This window comes from Tachypleus tridentatus, chromosome 7 (assembly GCF_004210375.1).
Source record: "Tachypleus tridentatus isolate NWPU-2018 chromosome 7, ASM421037v1, whole genome shotgun sequence".
Taxonomy (NCBI): domain Eukaryota; kingdom Metazoa; phylum Arthropoda; class Merostomata; order Xiphosura; family Limulidae; genus Tachypleus; species Tachypleus tridentatus.
Window position 1 is genome coordinate 54,927,412 of NC_134831.1, and position 25,684 is coordinate 54,953,095.

Genomic DNA, 25,684 nt, shown 5'->3' on the forward strand with positions numbered 1-25,684 from the left:
TGGAAAGCCATCAGCCTGAAAGTGACAGGCCTTTAAAGTTACCAAAATCTTCTATTATTAGGGTAGAGTAATCGGATTGACATTTCGTTCCAGTTGACCACACTTCTATAACTTTTGGTACACAGACGTCACAAGAGTTAGACTCTAAAAATGAAATTGCTTTATCACCTTGGGAGAAGAACTGGTTTGTTTAATTTCACTAATCTGAACATTATCTACTGAGAGTAACTTCTTTTTAACCTTACTTTCATGTACATTTAAATGGACATATGAACAGAATTAGTGTGCAAAATCGTTGCGAGTTTTCTGCTTTCTCTGATGTTACACCTATAATAATATTACTAGTTATCTATTATATCACTTGTACTAGAATAAAATTGCTGTCAGCTGTCTTTTATGTCATGTTATAATGTTGTTTAAAGCTTTCTCTTAAACTAACTACTTTAAGACTGTTAACAGCTACATCTTTTATCTTTTATTAGCCCAAATTCATCATCAGCTGTTTGTTGTATCACTGGTGTTTGGTAACAAATGCTACGGACTGCCTCTTATTTTATTGGTTATATTACAAGATTGTCACTAGGTGCCTCTGATGTAACTTGTGTTAGTACAAAATTATTACCATCTATGTCATATTTCTTATGTTTGTTTAAGATAGTGAGAAGTTGTTTTTCATATTAACTATATTTATGTGTAATTGTCACTAAATATACGATGCTGTTTGTACAACAAATTGTTATTTAATCTAGTGTCAATTTCTTATATTTCTTGTGCGACAATTTGTATGTAAATAAACAACCAAACTGTGTGGATGGTCTAGAGACTGTAATAAACTGCTGACGTTTTCACGCACAAAATGAATGTCTACGAAAAGCGGCTGAATAAGTAGCGCTTCAATTATCACTTATTTATTGGTTGAACATGTCATTTAGTGGTATTCTCATCAGTTTACTTCTACGATGTCACATAAAACAAATAAAACAATAAATCACTTATAAGTAATCTTATATGACTTTTGAGTTACAAGCTTAAAAAAAATCATATCCGTCAAACATTAACTAACTGCAGAGTAAATCACATAGATTCGCAAGTTGGGTGTACTTTCGTTCGTATTTACATGAATACATGACGAAGTAAATCCACCCGAAACATTGAGTTAACCGTCTATTTGTGAGACAGTTCTCTGCCCACTGTTTCGTGAAGCTGAAAGAGAACACCCAAGTCAACAAAATATGTGGACGAACTCGAAAAGGCCTTATATCGTGTAGCAGTTACATACTGATGTCCCAGTTGTAAAAAAAAAAAAAGCTTTTTCTTGGCACATTAGCATCCAGGATCAAAATAAAATAACACCCAAGCCTTATTCTACCAAAAATATTTAAACGTAATACTGAAGACGAAAGTCTTATATTTACAAAATAACTTTTTAGAAACAGAACCATTTTGCTGTATTATTTACACTTTTATAAATACTGCTTCCTTATATGTTAGAAGAGAGAATAAGCTATGTTAACAGGGATATAACTTTTTAACTTATGTCTTCTATTTATGACCAATTAATAAAAACATTTTAAGCACCATAGAAATAAAAAATAATCTGAGATAGAAAAACAATTAAGAGAGCAGATATTTATATCTCTGGAAATAAATTAAGACCGTTGTTTGATCTACTAAGCTGTCACCATGGGTTTTCTTACTTCGAAACACGTATGTTTGTTACTCCACCTATATTTACTACTTAAATAATTCTTACTGATTCTAATTTGAACGAAGCGATTTGAGCCAAAACGATTCTGTAAAACAGTTTCTTGAGATACATTTTCCAAGAATCGTGAATATGATTAAAATGTAAACACAAGGTAATATTTTGATATGATAGACGTTTTATTTCACAAATTAGATATTAATTTCTATACAAATCAATATAGTCACGCACAAACATTTTCCCTGTTATCAGGAGTTTAAAATTCCCTACAATACTGCTATACATACCGAGCTAGTATCAGCAGTTTCCTACCCACCACAAAACTTTTATTCTTGTGGTGTTTATATATATATAATTGAGTCTATAGTGCATCTCATTTATAAGTTCGTTAGCCTCTTAGACACTTTTTTTTTTACTGCTGTCTTGGGTAGTACTGTAGAGATTAGTAAGTTCAGGATCCTCTGTCTTAACAAAAGCCATACCCACAAGACTTTGATCCTCATTCAACTGTCGGACAAACAGTCGTTCACATTCTTACTCCAGCTGCTGGGTTGTTTGGGAGCTCTCACCGCCATTAGCTTGATAAGACAGTTCTAATGGCAGCAAACTATTCCACAAGCTTATCACCAGAGGAGCTTAAGTCACATGATCTTTCATCGCTACACGTCAAAGGCTCGTACACGTGTAGAATTAATAACGCTTCTCCTCTCAGTGTCAGGATTTTCGATAGAAGAAGTAATAATGCTGCTGTTTTGTAACTATAGCAACCAAACAAAATGATGCCTGAAAAGCGTTCACGTTAAGACAGATGGAATAGCGATTGAGACAATTATCTTTAACCGAGGATAAACTTAAAGTAAAAATATCATTTCGGGTCTAATCGCTAAAAAATCTCAAACTTAACAGTAAAATACATATATATATTTATAATTTATAAATTTTAAACAAAATTTGCTCGGACTTTATGGGCGTCTAACCCTAATTTCACCGATAATAAAGACTTTATAAACTGTTGTCAGTACTAGCTGATCAACTGTTATCTTGCTATTAAACGATACAACTTTTTCTTTTATTGTTTTACAGTAATTTCAGTGTAATTTGAATTCTGTACGTTTCTATAATTTAAAAACTCCTTTAAAAATAACTCTTGAAGACTTTAGATTTAACCATTACGATAGATAGGTCTGTATTGCGTCCTGTGTTACAGCGTCATGTGTTGTTTCCTTTGACTAAATACAACGTTAGCTATTGTAGTGTGCCATGTGCCATTTACCCAAATGAAGATGTCAGACTAAAACATTTTCACTATTCTTAATAAAAAAATATTGTCCTTGTGATTTTCTGTTTTTGTTGTTTAATTTTTTTCTCACATAAACATATTTAGTTGTCAGGAAATAGAAAAAACATTTGATGCCGTTGCGTTTTGAAACCAGTGATATTCCACTGTTAGGACTGTAATGAATCAATGATATCAGACTCCACTTGTAGTTCGTTTGTGTTTTCTTTTTCTGGGTCATTGGAAGTTTCGCTGATGCTGGCCTCTGAAGAAAGTGTCTCTCCTGTGTTTGGTTCCCTATCGTGGGAGTGAAGGTCGCTGTTGGGGTTTGAGCCCCTCTCCATGTCATTTTCACAAATGTAATTTAATCCATTTTCGACAACCAAGCAAGATGTTTGTGTTTCTACTTTGGCCCTGGTATCATCTACTTTCTCTACATTCTCATGGGGAAGTGTTTTGTTTGTCACAGTGACAGTTTCTTTTCCTTCTCTCTTGTCTTCCTTGTGTTGATTTTGGGTTGATTTATCGCTCTTGGTACGGTTAGATTTAGAAGTCTTTGGTTTGGAACCAGTGGACTGAAGTTGTTTCTCCGTGTTAATTTTTGAGTCTAAAATGGCATCTGAAATGTTTTGACCGTCCTGCTTTTTCCACTTGGTACGTCGGTTCTGGAACCAAATCTTAACCTGAATAAGAAAAAAAGTACATTGGAGATTCTGTAAACGTGAGCATAACTTCATTCTCAACTGTTTCATGAACTATAAAAAATGTAACATATTCGATTATCGCCACATAACTACTTCAAGCGCCACAATCCCATCCCAAAAAAATACCCCACTAACAATAACACTATACTTAGGTATTAATAAACCACAAAAATGCGTGAGACTGTATTTATCTATAGTTGACTAATACTTGAACTACGCTATTGTCTTTTACTTCCTAATGCACTCACTCTTCGACATATTACTTAATTGAACGATATTGTATCTATTGTTTCTGTCAATTGTATGTATTGGAAACATAAATTTTGGCCACTGGTAATATTAATAGTACGTACACGTAACTTAAAATTTGTTCAAGCACTTTTCTCGAGATTCTGAGTTATAATGTAATTTTAATTTACTTGGTCAACAACGACAATCTATTTGGAAGATAAGTCTTATCATTTGATTTTGCAATCCTACTCTAATGACAATATAAACTGGACGTATGATCCGTAAACATTATCCGTAAAGACCTTACCTGCTACTAGTTTTGTACACACTACTAGCAATGCAGGTCTTATCCACCGGTCATACAGTCCTGTTATAATAGCAATATAAACCTATAATTTACGTGAATTACTTCATAAAACATAACAAAAAACGACGATAACTTCCGAACCTGTAAACCTCACCTACTGGAGACGTATACTTTTTTTTTCTAAATTATAATTTAATGTTAGAATAAACATTATTAACAAGATACAGAGACCTCATATGCTTCTTCTGCAAATCTCATTTACTGGCATAGCAGGCTTCACATTTTCGGCGAATAAATATTTTGTAAAATTTTAAGATATAAATATGTGTAAAATCTAATCCGAGGTCACTTATTACTCATCTATTGGTTAGTTTCACTTCAAGTGTGATATTTAGTCGGGGAATGTTAGAAAAGTGCCAAAGTTTAGAATAAACATATACGTTTTATTGCTGGTTTTTTTTATGCTGATAAGTGCACTTTATCTACTAGTAATATATACATGTAAATGTTTCTAGCATTAAGAAACACTTACTATTGGTAACAGGGATTTTCTTACACCTAACTTGTCTTTGCCAGTGATACGGGAGCTTTACTCGCTGGTAGCTTATATTAACTGCAAGTTTATTATCTTGTCTATATCTCCATTTTACGTGAAGATAAATTTATTAATGAGTAGTCTATCTTTACGTTTTGATAAAGTGGATTTATTTACTGGTATCACAACTGTAACTTTTGTTACGTACATTCATATATGTCTGTACCTTATTCTTATATTTTGATAAAGCAGGCTTATTCACTGATAGCTTAACCTTACATTCTAACTATACGTAAACGTGTCTATTTGTATATTTCTCTTACTTGCTAGTATCGGCTTGACCTTTTAGTAAGATAGGTTTCTCAAGGGTAACTAAACTCAAAACTTAAGCATATGTTTTGTCACTAGTAAAGTAAATATTGCACTCAGTTATTGCAAACATTATTTAACCTTAAATATCTGCCAGAAACATGAACTTTTTAAAGGTGAGGTAATACTTATATATTATATCTTGTCTATATCTCATCATATAGACAACTATATCAAATTTTACACAATTATATTCATGTAAATTTATATTTACATGAAGGTTATTGTGTAAGAATAAGTTCAATGATATTAAATCGTACATAAATATAAAGACCAACGTCTGTTTATGTATGAAACTTAAGCTTTTAAGTTTTACTAAATTAAAGTTGTACGAGTGAACACGTACTGTAGTGTTTCTGTTATTGCTTTTCGGCAGTACGTTTAATAAATATGATAATTAAAACTACCTAAACTTCTCATTCTTCCTTTCCCCACACACACAAAGAATGAAAGAAACTCGGTTTACAAACTATGTATAGACTGAAGCTATCAGTTAAAGTTTCAGAACTGAAAAGTGACAAAAAAAAAGAAGAGAGAGAGAGTGGGAAGGTAGAATAAAGAGCTGTTTTCTAACAACCTCTCAACAGCACTTGCTGACTACCTCCTTAAATCTTGCAGTGTGACTGTCACAAACACTACGTCAGCAGCGCTCGGCTCGCTATCCTTTAATAAAATCTCCCCAGCTCTTCAGTGATGCGACCAAGCAGCTCAGCAGGTTTAAGCCCTCATTCGGCTTTCTTTATGGCTTTTCGGTCCCTCAGTGGGTTGACCAGCCTACGTTGACTGAAGCTTAGGAGTGGCCCTTAATTACAGAACGCAGATCCCACTATCAAGGTACACCAGCGACGGGCCCTCATCATATCGATCCACGATTCCATTTCAGCCTCTGTCAACGTTGCATTCCACTTTATTAGGTTCTAAGTGTGTCTATGTAAGGCTCACTAATATGGAACAGAAAACTCTTGCTCTTTCAACAACACTAAACTTAAATACCATTTCAAATATTTACTACTGAGCATTAAATACACCTGTTTAAAATAAGAACTCAGTTTTAAAATTCGATTAATTTTTTTTTGTACAATTAAAATGCGTCAATCATTTGGGAAACTAAACAGTACTGCCGAATATACACAGAGAACTGGAACATTTGTGGTCCAGAAAAGACATCAAGAAAAAAGTTATTATCAGATTATTTTTCAACAATTGTTTTATAATAGGATGTATTAACTAGTATTAAGTAAATTGTTAACTTTTTAAAATCTAATAGAGAAAGGTAATATTATTTACCATACAAGATAGATTGCTTTTGTATGTCAGTTTTACGACAGATAAGCCGTTAACACATTCTCTACTTAATTTCCTTGTTCACAACTACAACATATTGGTACGTGGCGCCGCGTCTGACACTGCCTATATATTATGAACTTAAGTTGCACTCGCTCGGGGCCTAATTAACAAGCAAGTAAGACCACCACTGCAATACTAAAGAGTGGTAAGCCCTCTAGTAAGCCGATTTTTGGTGTGTTTTTTCGCAGAGAGGTTTTAATTTAGGAGATAACCACTTCATCACGAAAGATTCCCCAGACTTTTCTTTGTTTGTTTATAGAAAAGATTATTACAGTTGAAACTTGTCATTTCTGAATTCAAACTTACACCCAATGCTTATCACTACTGACAAGTTCTACTGACTGTAAAATGTAATAAAACCTTTACTACCGGAACTATTTAGTGTTATTGTTAAATAAATACATAAGTCCAGACAAATCATTCGAACGTGGCCCAAGTTAATTTTGTTCTTTGAATAACACTGTTTCGGTGAAACTGTCTCATATAAAGTTTACCTTCCGATAGTCTTGGTTTTTCTTTACCAATGACTTTTTTGCCTCTTCAATCAACATTTCATATAATTATCGAAACAATGAGATGAGCTTTTAAGTGTTTTAAATAATTTTATCAAACGATGTCTTTGCTCGTAATTTGCTATTTCAGACACTTCAATATACTTTAATCTGTAATATAAAGGAAGTTGTATTTTTATGTTAACGTTTGTTATAACAGCAAGAAACAAAATATCTGCAGAAGAACCAACAGCTTCATGAATGCCAGGATGATTATTCAATTAACATCTGAGTAATTCCTGAAATCATTGTCACTAACTTACTACATCTCAGTATACAATACCTTACACTTTTTTCAGGGCATGCAAACAAAAACGATTAACGAATGCTATAAAATAAATTGAGGTATAATGTAAACTTTAGATTTATTTTTTGTTTATTTTTAAATTACACTGTTTATCACCAGTTCTCAGCTAATTCTTTGATCCAAATTCACACTGACTTACAAAAGCTACTATTTACTTTATTGTACATTGTGAATTTCTGCCAAGATACACACCAGTGTGCACAAAAATCTAAATAAAGCTACAAATAGATACTGGTACTTATGTGTCCCTCAAGCACGTAAAACCCATTTTAACTTATCTTTATTTGAACAAAGGATTTCACGCAATTTGATCATTAGACACCTGGTGGTTTTCCATGTAATTTACACAAGCCGGTCGAGATCGCTCACCAGAGTGCATATTGCTGAACCAGTTTATGAAGCCTGTTAACGAACTTTCCGCAAGTTATTTTCTCATAATTTAACAACATGGTTTTGTCTCTATAAAACTATTTGCCTAAAACTATAACAGATACCTACTGATAATTTCTCTTTAAGCAGTCACTAACTACATTATTTTGTTCCATGACTTTTTTAAAACACGTGTTATTCTTCCGCGAAGTGTTCTTTACGATTTTGAATCGATGACCTATTTGGAAACTCAATCGAGATTTGCATACTGAAACATTCCAATTCGTTTTTTTTTTTTCGTCAGTCACATCATACCATTGCGTATTATATGGAACTTAAAGCACATTACACGCAAAATAATCGTAGTCCAACATAACGAAACTACAAATCGAGTAACGATTGATTTATTTATTGGTAAGAATTGGTTTGATTTGTTTTGAATTTTGGACAAAGCTACTCGAGGGCTATCTGCGCTAGCAGTATAATACAAGAGGAAAGACAGCTAGTCATCACCACCCACCGCCAAATCTTGGGCTACTCTTTTACTAATGAATAGTGGTTTTGACCATCACATTATAACACCCCACGGCTGAAAGGGCGAGCATGTTTAGTATGACGGGGATTCGAACCCGCGGCTCTCAAATAACAAGTCGAGTGCTTTAACAACCTGGCGATTCCGGACCTATTGAATATGAACAAAGTTGCACAACAGAATATGTGTGTTATGCTCACCGCAGGGATTGAACACCAGATTTGATCGATCTAAGCCCTATAGTTGCCGCTGAGCCAAAAGACAAGGGTTTTCTATTAATACGAAATGTTTAAAACTGCTTCATTCGAGAGAAACTTTCCCAAATGAAACTTAAAAGTTAAAGAACAAGCTTCTACTATGACAAACGTATTTAGAAATTAATTAGTTCTATCATTCACAATATTAAAATATTTTTATTATATGTTCTTTTATCAAGTTACGGAACAAGAGCAGACATCTTTAAAACAACACTTTAATTTTTCAAAATAAAACCATTTAAAGTAGATGACATGAGTTTCACTTTATACATTTTAAACAATACTGGTGAAAAAGCAAGAAATATATTTTGAACTTTGTCATGCTAAAAATTACAACAGCGTATCTGTTCACAGCTTCTATTTAGATTCAAGTACAATGGCATGTAGAAGCTGAAATACACACCACGATGTAGACAAAATTACCAGAATTTCCTCTATAGCAAACATTTTAATTATTGTCTCAATAATTTTGTCATCAAGTAAATTTCCCCAAATTCAGAGAGAGTGGCATTTCCACAAAATTCAAAATTTTATTTTTAGTCTAATAAAACTAACCGAAAAGTATGTCTAATTAAAAATTCAAAGTAAATAGATAGGTTCTTAAAAAATTCATTAGTAAATCACAAAGTGATCCAAAATTAACCTTCAGCCTAGAAATAATGATAACAAAACAAGCCTGCCTCATCGTTGGAAGATATGAAACAAACAACAATCACCATAATACAAGCAGAACAATATACCTTCCCTGAGATACTCTAATACAAAAGTAAAATATAAGGTCAGATTAAATGGGTAGTCAAAACTATTACATATTATGAAATTAAGAAATGATTATCGTATGATGCAAAATAGGTTAGCATTAACGTATTGTATTGTGACTCAGACTAAAAAGTGTATTATTAATGTAATAATACTACTATTTTAATACTAATGTAATATAGTAGTTAGTAAGGTATTTAAAACCAGTGTTTACAGCGTAACTTCAAATCAATTGACTATGGTAATTTAAATACAGTTACATTTCAGCATCGACTAACACAGTAGACAACATTGTTTTGTGAAAATTACAAAAGCATTATCATTGTCATTATGTTATCAGATATACGTTTTAAAATATTTTGATACAAATTACTTCTTAAACGTTACGTTTAAGCTAATACGTTGATTTTCTTGTCTGAAGTGTGTTGTGATTATGTCTTATTGTAGTCACGCTTTATATTTTTGTTGACGGTGTAATCCACATTAAAAAAAAAACGAAACATCAATTAATTTGGATTTCTTTGTAGGTTTCGATGTCCTGTAGGTTATAAGTCTATTGAATACATGCTGTTTTTAGAATATATCGAATTTTAGGAAGAATTCAAAAAACGTGAAGTTATATGTCATAAAAGTGAAACGTGTTTGGTAGCTTCAAACATTTAGCTCTTTTATAGATATATATGTCTATATTCGAGTTTTAACCGTTGGGCTTAACTGTCTGCCTCGTTTTTCATGGTACGATCTACAGATATGTCATACAGTTTCTCAGTTACTGAAAGATGTTTGATTAATGCTTATAAATCGCTACATCATACTGCCAACAAATAAGTGTGCAGTGTATTTAATTGAACGTGAAATGAAAAATATCGTTAATAGCGAAGATGCTCCACTGATAAACTATGCATACTAATATTTATAAATAATGAATAAAGAACAGCATAATTAATTAACTGTGCTTACTTTTAGTTGATTGTTTTAGTTTTGATCTAAGCAGGCAATTTGCCCCGATAGAATATATACTGTGTAATTATTATATATCTATTGGGTGAAAAATATATAACAAGCAAAGGAAACACTCAGAACGAAAATTGCTTACAATTAGGGCAGTGAATGAGCGGTGTATTAACAATATGAATACAAGTGTACAAGTTCATAATTTTATATTAGAACATTAACATAAGTACACGTATAATTCAGCGCGACCCCAAGCTGTCCTGGGTTTTCTTATATTAACGTAGAAATTCATTTATGTGTAAGTTTAATTATTATAATTGGACTTAACATCCTATATATTACTTTACACACACGTATATTAAACGTACACGCCAGAAGCTTCTAGGGTTCAAGTTTGGCTGAACCTAATTCTGAGCTTTTGGCCGGAAAGTAACCAAACAACAGCATCAGCCGCCATACGAGCTATTTCCAACTTTCTGTATACTGAAGGACAGAATTGACTATCAATATTATAACGTTCGAAAGCAGAACGTGCGGAACATGTCACCAGCATCACGTCACAAACCCTGGTTCTACAGTACGAAGCTCGATAAGCTAACCTCTCGACCACGTCTGGACTGTTTCTAATGAGTAAAGATGAATTTATATACGTGGAAGTTCAGTAAAGTACTTTATCAGACAAAACATTTTCGTATCTTTAGAGACAAAATCGACCATTTTCAGTGTTTTACGATTAACGTATACCAAACTACCAGAATATAGCAAAACAAAACCAGCCAAACAATTAATAAAATCGCTTAAACCGAGCAGCGCAAACACATTCATCATAAAACTGTTTAAACAGAAAACACATGCTCATGTAGACATATGTACTCACGTTATATTTCGCTGTCTTAATTTACAATAATCAATACTGTATATTTAAATTTGAAAAGAAGTAATGAAACCTATAAATTTGAAGGGCACAAAAATGACTTATGATCTGTCTATATCCCTTGTTGAAAGTTAGAGTTTTGTTCTCTGCGGTAGATAGGCCGCAAATGGTCCATTGTGTAGCTTTGAACTAGCAACAAATTTCTTTTTATTTTATCAATAAAATCCAAATACTATACAATTTTGTTAGTGAACTATTTGAGTGTTGGTTTTTGTAAAAAAAATTATAGTAGTCACAAATATTACCCATCAAATGATAACGTAATCAAATTATATGACTATATTAGGAATACATACTTAGGCATGCATAAACATATTCATGCGTAATTTTTATATAATTTAGACTGTAAATCACATAAGGTCTTTGACATTTCCACAAAGTAGGAAGAACTAAAATTATTTCCAGAAATATAAAATTAGTCTCGAGATAAACTATTTTCGAGTTTTTAGTTGACACCCAAGAGTCAACGACTTCTGTTTGTTTATCCTTGTTTGGGTTTTTGTAATGAATGAATTACCCCCACACATTTGTACCGGCTCATGGGAATAGCTCCAGCGAGTATAAACTCCGCCCTCGCGGTGTCTCCCTCTGGTTAAGCAATTTTATTTGATAAATAGGAAATAAGACATATTTTTTGATCCATAAAGTAGTAACAAAAATTCTACTTGTCGTCAAGTTTATGCTAGCTTCACAACACATTGAACCGATAAAATCTGTTACCGTCTTTATGTTGAGTTTATTAATGCAATAATAACATAAAAATATATTTCATGCCGAAATCCTTGTAAGAAAGCTAAAGAGGCTTGTTGTCACAAAAAGATTACTGAAGTTTTGTAAAAACATCTCAAACTGTGAAAAATAATTAATATACACATATATGCAGATGCTATATTCTTAATGGTTTAGATATGAATAATTAGAGTTTGAACTAAGAATATCTAAGTTTTCAGCGTAACTTAATGGTAAAATCTAAGTAGATAGTGTGACTTCTGAAGTTAATGATGCTGATTAACGATATTTTGTTGTTATTCTACAGATTATTTTCTCTAATCAGACATGGATGCTATTCATTTCGCGTGTATGCTTTTTTGCAAATAACAATTTTAAAAAATATTCTTTCCATAAAGATAAAATAATTTAGTGTCGAACTAACTTTGATGACCCCCCCTCAAAAAATCGTGCTCGATAATGATCTTTCCAATAAAATATACAATTGTGAGTTACTGCTGTCCTAGTAAGAAACTACGCATTAAAAACGTTCTAGTTAGCACAAAATCACTCGTTAAAATGAACTACTTTATCGAATTTGTGATCTGTATAATATCACGCGAAATATCTCTACGTCGCGTGTGCACAGATTCAACATAGAACAGTCACGCATTACCGTCATGTGTTTATACTTGCAATCCGAATACGTGTTTGAAAATATATAAAAGCAGTTTTTATTCAATACGGTATCAGTCATCTGTTGTTCAGAGCTGAAGTGCAGAGTCACACAATGTGTTTAGGAAGTTCTTTCATTTGTATCACATTAGCATTATTATGTTTTCATGGACAGTTCTTGTTTTATTCTATTTTCTTACTTATTATTTTGTATTTTTATACACATTAATTTTGGGTTGTACTATACGAAAATTACTGTTACTCGACACCATTCAAACAGCAGCATGTGTGTTATCAAATGTCGCTCATCTCTAACCTTAGACAGTAGAAGTGAATTAATGATCTTTAATTGTCCAAAAGACATATCAGGGAGAATTGTAGAAAATCCATGCATGTTACACTAGGTTACGTTTGTTAAAGAAAATTAATTTTACGGCAGTGATTCAAGCCAGCAGATAGTGCTTCTATGTTCTCTAAGCAAGAGATACTAATTATTTATTTATTGTTATGTTAATTAACAGTACTAGTTATAGTATATAACATAGCGAATACCATTTTCTTTTACTTTTATTTTCTATTATTATACTTTATCATACAGATCGTTTACATTGTTAGCTTAATACACGTATTTAGAACTAAAATATGATAAAGCTCCTAAATTGGCCGATCCTTGCGAGATATTATTGGGGCTACGGCCGAAAATATAGCGAAAAGTAAAAAAGAAATAATTTTATTTAATTAGCTATACTAATTCCTAAGTTGTTTTTTAAATGTATATCTATAGGTAGGTAATATTAATTAAATTTATTCGAAATCAGAAAGCATATTTAGCTGAAACAGCTGTCCGGTTTTGAAAAAAATTGTAAAGTTACAAAACAAATCTGTATTTCAGATCAGTTAAAGCAAGATAGTTTTAAGTCACAACAATTGTCCTACCTAAGTTTGTTCTCTCAAATCACCTAACTTAACGGGATCACACAGGTTTACTCGTTCGAATTAGTTACAACGAATTTTTAATCTATAACGTGACGTGATAAGCTAAGTAACAAGATTTAGCTTATTCGGATTTACTACATCATGCGGTACCTAATCTATGCGAAATTAAGATACCACTTTTAGTAAAAAGATTGCTATGGAGATTAATATACATTTAAACTGAAATAATTAACTTGCAGCATGTGTCTTAATTAAAGACACTGCATAACTGAAACAATGGAGATGGGTATTTATATTATCAGGTGAGCTTTATATAGTATCACGTGATCAATGCTTTCCTGGTCACATGGCACAGTATTCCACGTTTACGTGATCGAACTCACCTGAGTTTCCGTAACATTAAGCAGTTTTGCCATCTCAGCTCGTTCACTAGAAGACAGGTATTTCTTGATTTCAAACTGCTTTTCCAACTCGAATATCTGTCGGCCCGTGAAAGTAGTTCTTGCTTTCTTTCGTTTTCCCTTGTCTCCCGTAGATTCGTTCCCAGAACCACTGTTTTCGGCGCCACACCCGTCGGGTGAATCGTGACTCTTGTCTGGTTTCTTCCGTTTCACTGCTTTACTGCTTCCCGTTTTACCTAACGCTAAAATCAACACATTGATTAGCACTTCTGTGGAATTATTATGCGTGCACATATTTATATTTGTTACTTCATATTAGCGAGAATAGGTCAGTTTTCGAAATTAACTCTGTCTGTACTCACACTGTATTGTGTTACAATAATCTTCTACAGTGTATGATTTAATATTTTTCAACATCTCGCAGCTAAATAAAATTTGTGTCATTAAATAAATATCGTCTGTTATATAACTTTACCATGAGTTTGATTCACTGGAAAACAGGTTACTGATCAAGCAAGAATGATATTTTAATCAACCAATCGAAAGTGGTTATTTTCAAAATATACGCACCATTGTGAGAATCGCTTTAATATACATTTTGCCATCTCATCTCCATTCTCCTTACAATAGGAGTGGGAGATATTTTTATGGTTTCCTTTACTTGTCTCACTCTCCTTGATTTCCCCTGAGGGATGAGATATTTGTCGTTTTCAACTCAATAACAGTTTTGTCCCCATACATCTTACATGCAGAATAAAACACTGTAAATCATTGTAAATATTTGTATTCTTCTAAACTTTCCTTGTGAAAAAGTGCGTGTTCAAATTCCTTAGTAAACACCTTAAAGAAACACCTCCTAAATGCAACATAGTTTATCAGCATCATTCACAACTTCTCAAAGGCACTTGTGGTAATGTAGGTCAAATGATTTCATGACCAATTACAAGTGGAACAGATGCATTAGAAATTATTACTTTACTGATAAGGCATTTGAAAATATTATGCTGTAATTTACTTATCATATCTGGTTACATGATAGCTTTAACAAATGGTTAATTTCAAGGGGAGACTGGTATTAGATTACTGTTAAGGGAGATGTGAGTTTTACCAAATAGCAATTTAAACGTTATTGAAACTACTGTTTAGAATGTTGTAGTAGAGTAATGTAGTGGACTATATCAGACAAGTATCAAATGTTAATATAACAGAGACAGTTTTAAAATTAATTATAACGTCTTCACCTCAATAAAAGAAATTCCATACAGATTCCGGTTCTCAGATCTAGCATAAATAAAGTATTTATTAGTCGTGATTTTATACATTATTATTGGTGATTGTATACATTATTATTCGACATTGTTTATATTATTATTGATGACTGTATATATTATTATTGGTCATTCTATATATTATTACTAACCATTGTATACATTACTCTTGGCGATTAATCTACATTATTATTGATGATTCTCTACATTATAATTGATGATTGTATATCTTACTATTGATGATTGTATATATTATTATTGATGATTCTATACATTATTAGTCATGACTGTACACATTTTTATTGGTGATTGTATACATTATTACTGGTGATCGTATATGTTATTAATGATAATTGTATACATTGTTATTGGTGATGGTATACATTATTACTAATGATTGTATACATTACTATTGGCGATTGTCTACATTATTATTGGTGATTGTATCTATCATTATTGGTGATTGCATAGATTATTAATGATGATTGTATATATTATTATTGTTGACTTTTACCTTATTATTGGTGACTGTATACATTGTTGCCAGTGATTACGTACATTATTATTGATAATTGTATACATTATTATTGATGATTGCATGCATTATTATAGGTGATTGAATACATTATTATTGATGATTGCATGCATTATTATAGGTGATTGAATACATTATTATTGATGATTGCATGCATTATTATAGGTGATTGAATACATTATTATTGATTATTGTATATATTATTATTGGTGACTGTATATATTGTTATTGGTGATTGTATACGTTATTATTGGTGATTGTATACGTTATTATTGGTGATTCTACACGTTATTATTGGTGATTCTACACGTTATTATTGGTGATTCTACACGTTATTATTGGTGATTCTATACGTTATTATTGGTGATTCTATACGTTATTATTGATCGTTTTATATATGATTTCTCTTGATTATTTTACATTAGTATTGGTAATTGTATACCTTATTATGGGTGATTATATACATTATTATTAATGATTCTATACGTTATTACTCTTCAGTGTACATATCATTATTGGTCATTGTATACATTATTATAGATGATTGTATATATCATTATTGATGATTCTATATATCATTACTAATGGCGATTATCTACATTATTATTGATGATTGTATATATTATTATTGCTTATTAAATACATTATTATTGATGATTCTATACATTATTACTGATGATTGTATACATTGTTACTGGTGATTGTATATATTATTATTGATGATTTATATATTATTATTGATGATTATATGTATTGTTATTTATGATTGTATGTATTATTATTTTTATTCGTGATTTATATAATATTATTGGTGATTGTATACATTATTATTCATAGTTGTATGAAATATTTTAGTGATTGTATACATTATTATTGGTGATTGTATATATTATTATTGGTGATTGTATATGTTATTGGGGGTGATTATATACACTATTATTGGGGATTGTATTTATTATTACTTTTGATTATAAATATTATTATTGGTAATTATATATATTATTACTGGTGATTGTATACATTTTATTGGTGATTGTATATATTATTGATGACTGTATATATTAATATTTATGATTATATGTATTGTTATTGATGATTGTCTACATTAATAATGATAGTTGTATGAATAATTTTTGGTGATTGTATGCATTATTATTTGTGATTGTATATATTATTACTGGTGATTACATATATTATTATTGATGATTTTGTCCATTATTATTGATGACTCTATGCATTATTATTGATGATTGTGTATGTTACTATTGATGATTGTATATATTATTATTGATGATTGTATATATTATTATTGATGATTGTATACATGATTATTGGTGATTGTATACATTATTATTGATGGTTGTGTGGATTATTTTGCTGATTATATACTTTATTATGGATGATTGTATACATTATTATTGATGGTTGTATGCAATATTTTACTGATTGTATACTTTATTATGGATGATTGTATACATTATTATTGATAATTGTATACATTATTGACGAATATATATATTATTATTAAATATTGTATATATATTAATATTGATGATTCTATACATTATTATTGATTATTGTATATATTGTTATTGATTATTGTATATATTGTTATTGATTATTGTATATATTACTATTGATGATTGTATACATTATTATTGATGATTATACACATTGTTATTGGTGAATGTATACCTTATTATAGGTGATTATATATATCATTATTGGCGATTCTATATATTATTACTATTGACTGTATACATTATTATTGGCGATTCTATATATTATTACTATTGACTGTATACATTATTATTGGCGATTGTCTACATTTTTACTTGTTATTGTATACATTATTATTCGTGATTCTATACATAATTATTCATGATTGTATAGATTATTATTGGTGATTGTCTATTTTAATATTGATGATTATATATATTATTATTAATGATTGTATATATTACTATTGGTTATTTTATACATTTTTATTGATGATTGTATACATTGTTATTGGTGATTGTATATATTGATATTGATGATTATATATATTGTTATTTATGATTGTATATATTATTAATTATTATTTTTATTCGTGATTTATATAATATTATTGGTGATTGTATACATTATTATTCATAGTTGTATGAATTATTTCTAGTGATTGTATTCATTATTATTGGTGATTGTATACGTTATTAGGGGTGATTCTATACACTATTATTGGTGATTGTATACGTTATTAGGGGTGATTCTATACACTATTATTGGTGATTGTATATATTATTATTGATGATTGTATATATTAATATTTATGATTATATATATTGTTATTGGTGATTGTATACATTATTATTTTTATTGATAATTGTCTACATTAATAATGATAGTTGTATGAATAATTTTTGATAATTGTATGCATTATTATTTGTGATTGTATATATTTTTACTGGTGATTACATACATTATTATTGATGACTCTATGCATTATTATTGATGATTGTATACATTATTATTGATGAGTGTATACATTATTACTCATGATTGTATACATTGAGCACAGATAGCCCTTGAGTAGCTTTGTGCGAATTTCAAAAACAAACAAACAAACAAATTGTATACATTGTTATTGGTGATTGTATATATTATAAATGATGATTGTATATATTATAAATGATGATTGTATACATTATTATTGATGATTATATATATTATTATTGATTATTGTATACATTATTATTGGTGATTGTATACAGTATTATTGATGGTTGTATGCAGTATTATTGATGGTTGTATGCATTATTCTTGGTGATTGTATACATTGTTAATGGTGCTTGTATATATTACTATTGATGATTGTATATATTAATTTTGATGATTGTATATATTATTATTGATGATTGTATATTTTAATATTGATGATTGTATATATTATTATTGATGATTGTGTATTTTAATATTGATGATTATATATACTGTTATTGATGATTGTATACATTATTATTCATGATTGTATACATTATTATTGATGATTGTATGTATTACTATTGGTTATTGTATACATTATTATTGATGATTGTATATATTATTATTGATGATTGTGTATATTAATATTGATAATTGTATATATTATTATTGGTGATTTTATGAATTATTATTGATGTTTGTAAACATTATTATTGATGATTGTATACATTATTATTGATGATTGTATATATTGACATTGATGATTATAGATATTATTATTGATGATTGTGTATATTAATATTGATGAATATATATATATTATTATTGATCATTGTATGCATGATTATGGTGATTGTATACATTGTTATTGATGGTTGTATGCATTATTTTGGTTATTGCATACATTATTATTGATGGTTGTATTTCATAATTTTTGTGATTGTATAAATTATTATTGGTTATTGTATACATTATTATTTTTGATTGTATACTTTATTTTTGATGATTGTATATATTTTTATTCTTCTTCTGTACATATATTTATTCTTTAAACTTAGATGCTTGTTAAGGACTTCTCTTGAAAAATTAAAACTTGTTACGTTCACTCAAATTGTGAAAATATTTTCAAAACTGTTTCTATCCTTGTCCCTGGTGGAATAACGGTTAGTTTTCGGACTTAAGTCTAAAATCTAGGGTTCTATTCTCTACGGGGGCCTGGCATGGCCTAGCGCGTTAAGGCGTGCGCTTCGTAATCTGAGGGTCGCGGGTTCGCGCCCGAGTCTCGCCAAACATGCTCGCCCTCCCAGCCGTGGGAGCGTTATAATGATGTCGGTCAATCCCACTATTCGTTGGTAAAAGAGTAGCCCAAGAGTTGGTGGTGGGTGGTGATGACTAGCTGCCTTCCCTTTAGTCTTACACTGCTAAATTAGGGACGGTTAGCACAGATAGCCCTCGAGTAGCTTTGTGCGAAATTCCAAACACCAATCTATTCTCTACGGTGGACACAGGAGACAGTCCAATGTTAATTTGTTATAAACAAACTTTCCATCTCTCTTATAACTGTTTTTGTCACTTTCATAACACAATAGATAACACAGTTTTCTCCCCACTAATGTCTTTGGTTTCACCTGCACTTCTCCTTACCGCTAGATAATTAAAATGCTCACAAATATCGAAGGATATTAATTACACGTTTATTTTTCACCACTAAACTAAGATGTTATTACGTGTAAACTAAACAATGTAAGAGTCACATAAAATGACCTGTTATAGTGAATCAACATTATTTTGACCACGTTTTTCTCAGAATCCTTGCTTCACCTATTTTCAAAATAATGTTCATTTGACACGCTACAAGTATGAAACATTATGTCAATAAATCATTACTGTCCTGAATAACTCTTGAACAACGTTTTTTCATATTCCAATTGTGACAATTACACTTTTTCTCTGCATAACCGAATGTTCTCTCAGTCATAGGAAATCTCTTAAGATACTTTTATTGCGATTGCTTAAGTAATTGATTTAAGAAGAAGAATTTTTAATGTGCTTTATGAATAACATGATTCTTCTTAAACCAATTATTTAAGCAATCGCAATAAAAGTATCTTAAGAGATTTCCTATGTCTCAGAGGATATTCTGTTATCTCGGTTATGTATTTTGTATATTAAATACATTCTACAAACATTTCTCTACATTAATTATTAGCTAAAGTTTAAAAAATTTTATTGGTGATAGTGGTTTCACAACCGTGCCAAAAAATCACAAAATTCAATTTGTTTAATAATTACCACATACCAATGCTTTCCGAAAGTATGGTACTGAGCTCCGATTTGTGTGTTTTTGTTATATATGGAGCTTTGGACTTATAACTAACATACGCTATATTTACCTATTGTGGTATAGTAAATGTAGGTTTGTTTGTGCTTATCTACAGAAATTTAGACTGTAAAGTAGCACTCGTCTACATTAGTCCAACATACAGTGATATATTTAGATCCCTGTGTATTTATCTATCGAGCTTTAAGTTTCAATCCATCATACGCCCATACCTTCCCCAAATTTGGCGGAAAACTTAGATTTGTATGTGTTCATCAACAATATTTTAGTCTGAAAAAGACTACGCGTCTCTACAATACTAGTTTTCAGCAATAAATGTAAATTTGTATGTACGTATTTCTCTAAGTAAGTCAAGATTTACAATGACTACACCCATCCCTATATTTACCCATAATGCAGTGAAAAAGTTATATTTGTGTGCTCAGCTACAGAATACAATATTAAAAGCCATATATTAAAACGAATTTGAATACACAAGCCAAGAAGTCACGTGACAACCATAGCCAATATCAAGTTGGAATGGAACGGATGGAACAGAACTACATTTTACATTGTTTCGAGTTTCGGAGATTGCCTTTCAGAAGGGTATATAACAAGTCTTTCCGATGCAAAGGTGTTCAGATCTGGATTTAGAATTTTCGAGAAGAGGCTACCATTTTGTGCTTATTGCCATTGGAAAAGAAAGGAAAAATATATAACCTTAATTTAATACGACTATCCAGAAAAAGTCCTGTAACAAGTCGTGCATCAGATGCGGTAATAAAAGTGCTTCCTTTAGCAGCTGAGACCAAACGAACACAAATATCAGTAGTCAAAGTTGTCCGTATGTTACAGGCAGCATGTAACATAACCAAAAAAAAAAAAAAAAATCTCCGTCTAGAAACGAGGTCAACAAGATATGGATTCGCGAAACTAAGACTTCCAGTAACATCTTCTCTTTAAACGTTTCATACCTCAAACAGCTGGGTATTCATACTATTTCATGTGAAAACATATTTGTCAACTTTTCAGACATAGCGACTAAGAATTTCTGTGTGATTTGATTGGATTGTTATCTGGGAAACAGGTGTTCTTTTACACTGAATGTATTACGAAATACCCGTTGAAAGGAGCTGGTGCGCTTTGGACAAGATGTCCTAATGGCCGAATTTTTTGCAGGGTTAATTTCAAGATATCACAGTTGTCGGATGACTGCACGTGGCATCATGGAACATAAAAACGACGTGGCGAGGCTCCAAAATAGTTTTAATATAACCTGATAAACTTTTTGTCCTATACGCTTGTGTATATCTTGTTATGTTAACATGTATTTTTAATGATTTGTTTATCAGAATATCAAGCAAAACTATCATTAGTTAGAGCTTTATTCTAACAGGTGGTTACAAAATGCAAAATATATATGTATATAAAAGTGTGTGTGTGTTCAAACTTATAATATCAGTTTCGCGCATGTTAACAGGAAATGACGGTTAAATTTCTTGTTCAGTCGGTAAGTTCTCATCAAAATGTAACTATCAACTAATTTCAAAATTTTGTTTTATAACATACGTTTAATTAATTTTAGCTGCATTTCTACATAACTTGAGCATCCTTTAACAATTCATTCATTAAGTAAATTCTGTATACTCCCAAAAGAAGATTCACTTTACTATTATTGTTTAGTTTCGTAAACTAAAATATTTATCCACATTCTCTACCAGTACTTGCCAGTACGAACAAATGAAAAACACTTATATCTTATCAATTGAAGGTGGCCGGCATGTCCAGGTAGTTAAGGCACTCGACTCGTAATCCGAGGGTCGCGGGTTCAAATTCCCATCACACCAAACATGCTCGCCCTTTCAGACGTGGGGGCGTTATAATGTGAGTCAATCCCACTATTTGTTGGTAAAAGAGTAGCCCAAGAGTTGGCAATGGGTGGTGATAACTAGCTGCCTTCCCTCTAGTCTTACACTAGAAATTCCAAACAAACCAACGAACTGAAGGAGTGCAATATTAACTTTTCAAGAATGTTGTTGTGATTTTTGTTATTAATCACAGCTATACCCACGAGCATGGAAACTCGGTTTCTAATAGTATAAGTTCGCAGACTGTGACACTGGGAGGCAAGCGCTAAGAATATCTGGCAAAATACAGCACAGTATGTTAGAAAGCGCTTATAGAAAACTTCCACATTAATTTTAGTTGAAACAAATTATATTACAGCACTAATACGATAAGAATTACTGATGGTCCTTTCTATAAAATGTTTAATTTGTCTTTTTTGTGAGTAACATTTAATTTAAAAAGCCACAGAATCAACTGAGCAATTTATTCAAAGATGTGTGGTAAGGAAGGCACAGATAAAGTATGTATCTTTAGAAATATAGTTGAAAACTTTTAGTCGAATAGAGAATTTAAAGCATCAAAGAAAACTGTACTAAAAAGAGTATTCACGAGGTTAAATGACGAAATCTCTAGAACGCCCGTGGCTTATTCCATTCGGTGGGCGGAGACCTTTTTACTCCTCTGAATTAAGTGGCAGTTAGGTCTGCTTCATTTCCATAAAATCCATCTATATAAAGCTAGAATTGCCCTAACTGAATGACTCACCAAGTTCCTGATGGACTTGAAGGCTGACAATTTGACTACTCCCCGTTGGTGCAAGAGGCTGATGATTGTAAGAAAAATCGTGGCTTATGACTTTAATTCCACGTCCCACAATCCCTTTCGCAGATTATTTTCAATCGGATGCGCTTTGAATACTTACAACTACACTGTGGAGATTATGAGTTATCTATAACTATCTGTCTTACCGTTTCTCATTTTGCTTGGATCGAAATGCAGATATGTATTTGACTTTAAGGTGAAAAACCATGAAATAACATTTCATATTTCCTGGTGTAAACATTAATGTGTGAGTTAACACAGATAATATAAAATATGGATTTTTTTTTCAAAAGCTATAGTTAATGTTTGAATGAAGTAGAAACTTAGGACTGCTGTGGACATGTTTAACGGTTAATTAGTCATTACTAAGCCTATTTTGAACCTTCACACAACTCCACCAAATTCAACCAACTTCCAGTTCCCTTATTACATTAAAGCTGTATGACTGACTTCACCATGCGACACTAACTGAGATAAAAGAATAAACAAAAATATTGCAATTATGTATTAGCAACATAATAAAGCACAGACATGCTTGTGAATATTCTTATGGAGCTAAGCCTCTCTAATTTTGAACTAGTAGATTAATCAGAAGTACCAAACTTTTGAACTACTTCATCAATTGGTAGGGCTTGGTTGTAAACTTTGTAACACATACAACGCGACTTTGTAACTAAAGAACTAGAAGCATGCACCTTGCTTAGGAAACTTGTGAAGCATATAAGTTTTATCTGACAAACTAGATTCTAGGTACTCGTTTGTTTAACACAATAGTCAATATTTCTTTTTACCTGAAACAAGGGATGCTACATACTGTTTATCTGGCACAAAATATGTTATATTTGTTTTCGGTCTAAAATAAGAAATGCTGCCTACAGGTTTATCTGGAAATATAATTTGCATTTGGAATAAAGAATGTCGCGTGTGTGTTTTTTTGGCATACACAAAATAATATAGAAAATATATAGGTCTATAATATAGCTTAATAAAAAACCCTGATGGTTTCTTACTGAATTCCATAATTCAATTTACTTCTGATTTTATCTTCCAGGGGCACTGCAAAAAGCATAACAAATTACACTTTGTGCAATTCTTTATCTAATACATTTAACAAAAATAAATTAAACTCTCTTTTCCTGTAACGAATTTGAAAAATTTTTGTGCATTATATATTAAATTTTCATACTTAGCTATATACAACGTTTCTGAAGAACTGGATGATAAACTTAATAATGTTAAACTAAAATATGCTTTTAATGTTGTGTTACTTAATTAATGAAGTTAATAAGAAGAAAAAGTTATTCTCGCTTTCTGGCTCATAACATAAAGTTAATGTCACTGTTGTGTGATATACAGTAATACTACAAATTTGAAAAACTAAAATGTAGTGTCACAGCTTACTCACAAATTCCCGATGTTTTATTTTTCTATTCTAGTTTATAGTAGCTACAAAAGTATCCCCACGTGTATTTGGACATAATTCTTGCGTATTGGCATTGATAATAACTTGTGATGGAAAATCCTATGGAATGTGAATTGTGAAAAGCACGTATTCAGTTTAATGCACATGCGATTTTTGCTACATATGTGTGTGCATCGTTACTTGATGGTGCCACGTTAACGTGGTGGAACGTTATGATAGTTTATGTTTCGTTTGAATAACATCTTTTTCGATTTGTTCAACCTTTTTAACATTTTTTTTCACTTGTGAAATATGCCTACCTTGGTTACTTAGTAAGTTTACAAAGTATTCCACATAAAATCCATTTGGAATTTTAAGGATAATATTATGGTCGTAACGTAATTTCGTGAATACGATGTTGTTTTGAATCAAGCACAAAGCTACACAATGGGCTATCTGTGCTCTGTCCACCACAGGTATCAAAACCCGGTTTTTAGCGTTGTAAGTCCGCAGACATACCGCTGAGCCACTGGGGGGCTCATGGATACGATAACAATTTATAGTTGTAAACAGCTTTCATATTTGGAGTGTTTGATAGTTTACATTTTAATTTTTCTATTACTTTTCTTTATAGAAACTAAAATCCCATCATACCCAACATTGTTTAAAACCGTCTCGCTCTCAACTGCAAATAATTAATCATATAGCAAATATAAAATATATTTCAGCACATATATATATATACACAGTTTAAATGTCGAACGTTTCGCCAGCATTTAAAGCATAACTTTTAAAATATTATACTGCACGTATAAATAACATTTCAGAGCATCTTTTATCTCTCAATCACTAACCCAAATGCCCCCCTGTTAGTACAACGGTATGTCTCCGGATTTACAACGCTAAAATCAGGGGTTTGATTCCCCTTGGTGAGCTCAGCAGATAACCCGATGTGGCTTTGCTGTGAGAAAACACACACACACTAACCCAAATGACGAGTTTTGGTATTGACTGAAATGTCTCTTGAGTAGTGACTGTCAGAGACAAAAACATGTCTGAAATGCCATGTTTACAAGCCTTGGATTTTGAATCCGAAATAGATTTTTTTTTTCAGTGTGGAAGAAGTATTTATTTGTTTATTTAGTTTTAATTGAAAACACAATGTTTAA

At 31.2% G+C, this 25,684-nt stretch overlaps 1 protein-coding gene across 1 annotated transcript in view; it reads right to left on the reverse strand.

The window, feature by feature from the left end:
• Window positions 1-1,865: 1,865 nt before the first annotated feature.
• Window positions 1,866-25,684, reverse strand: part of LOC143255693 (uncharacterized) — a 45,327-nt gene continuing 21,508 nt past the window's right edge. Inside the window, exons 2-3 of the mRNA XM_076511753.1 lie at window positions 13,840-14,099; window positions 1,866-3,664 (exon numbers count right to left, since the gene is read on the reverse strand). Coding sequence (XP_076367868.1) covers window positions 3,152-3,664; window positions 13,840-14,099 — 773 coding nt within the window. The 3' untranslated portion in view covers window positions 1,866-3,151. The remainder of the gene's footprint in view (window positions 3,665-13,839; window positions 14,100-25,684) is intronic.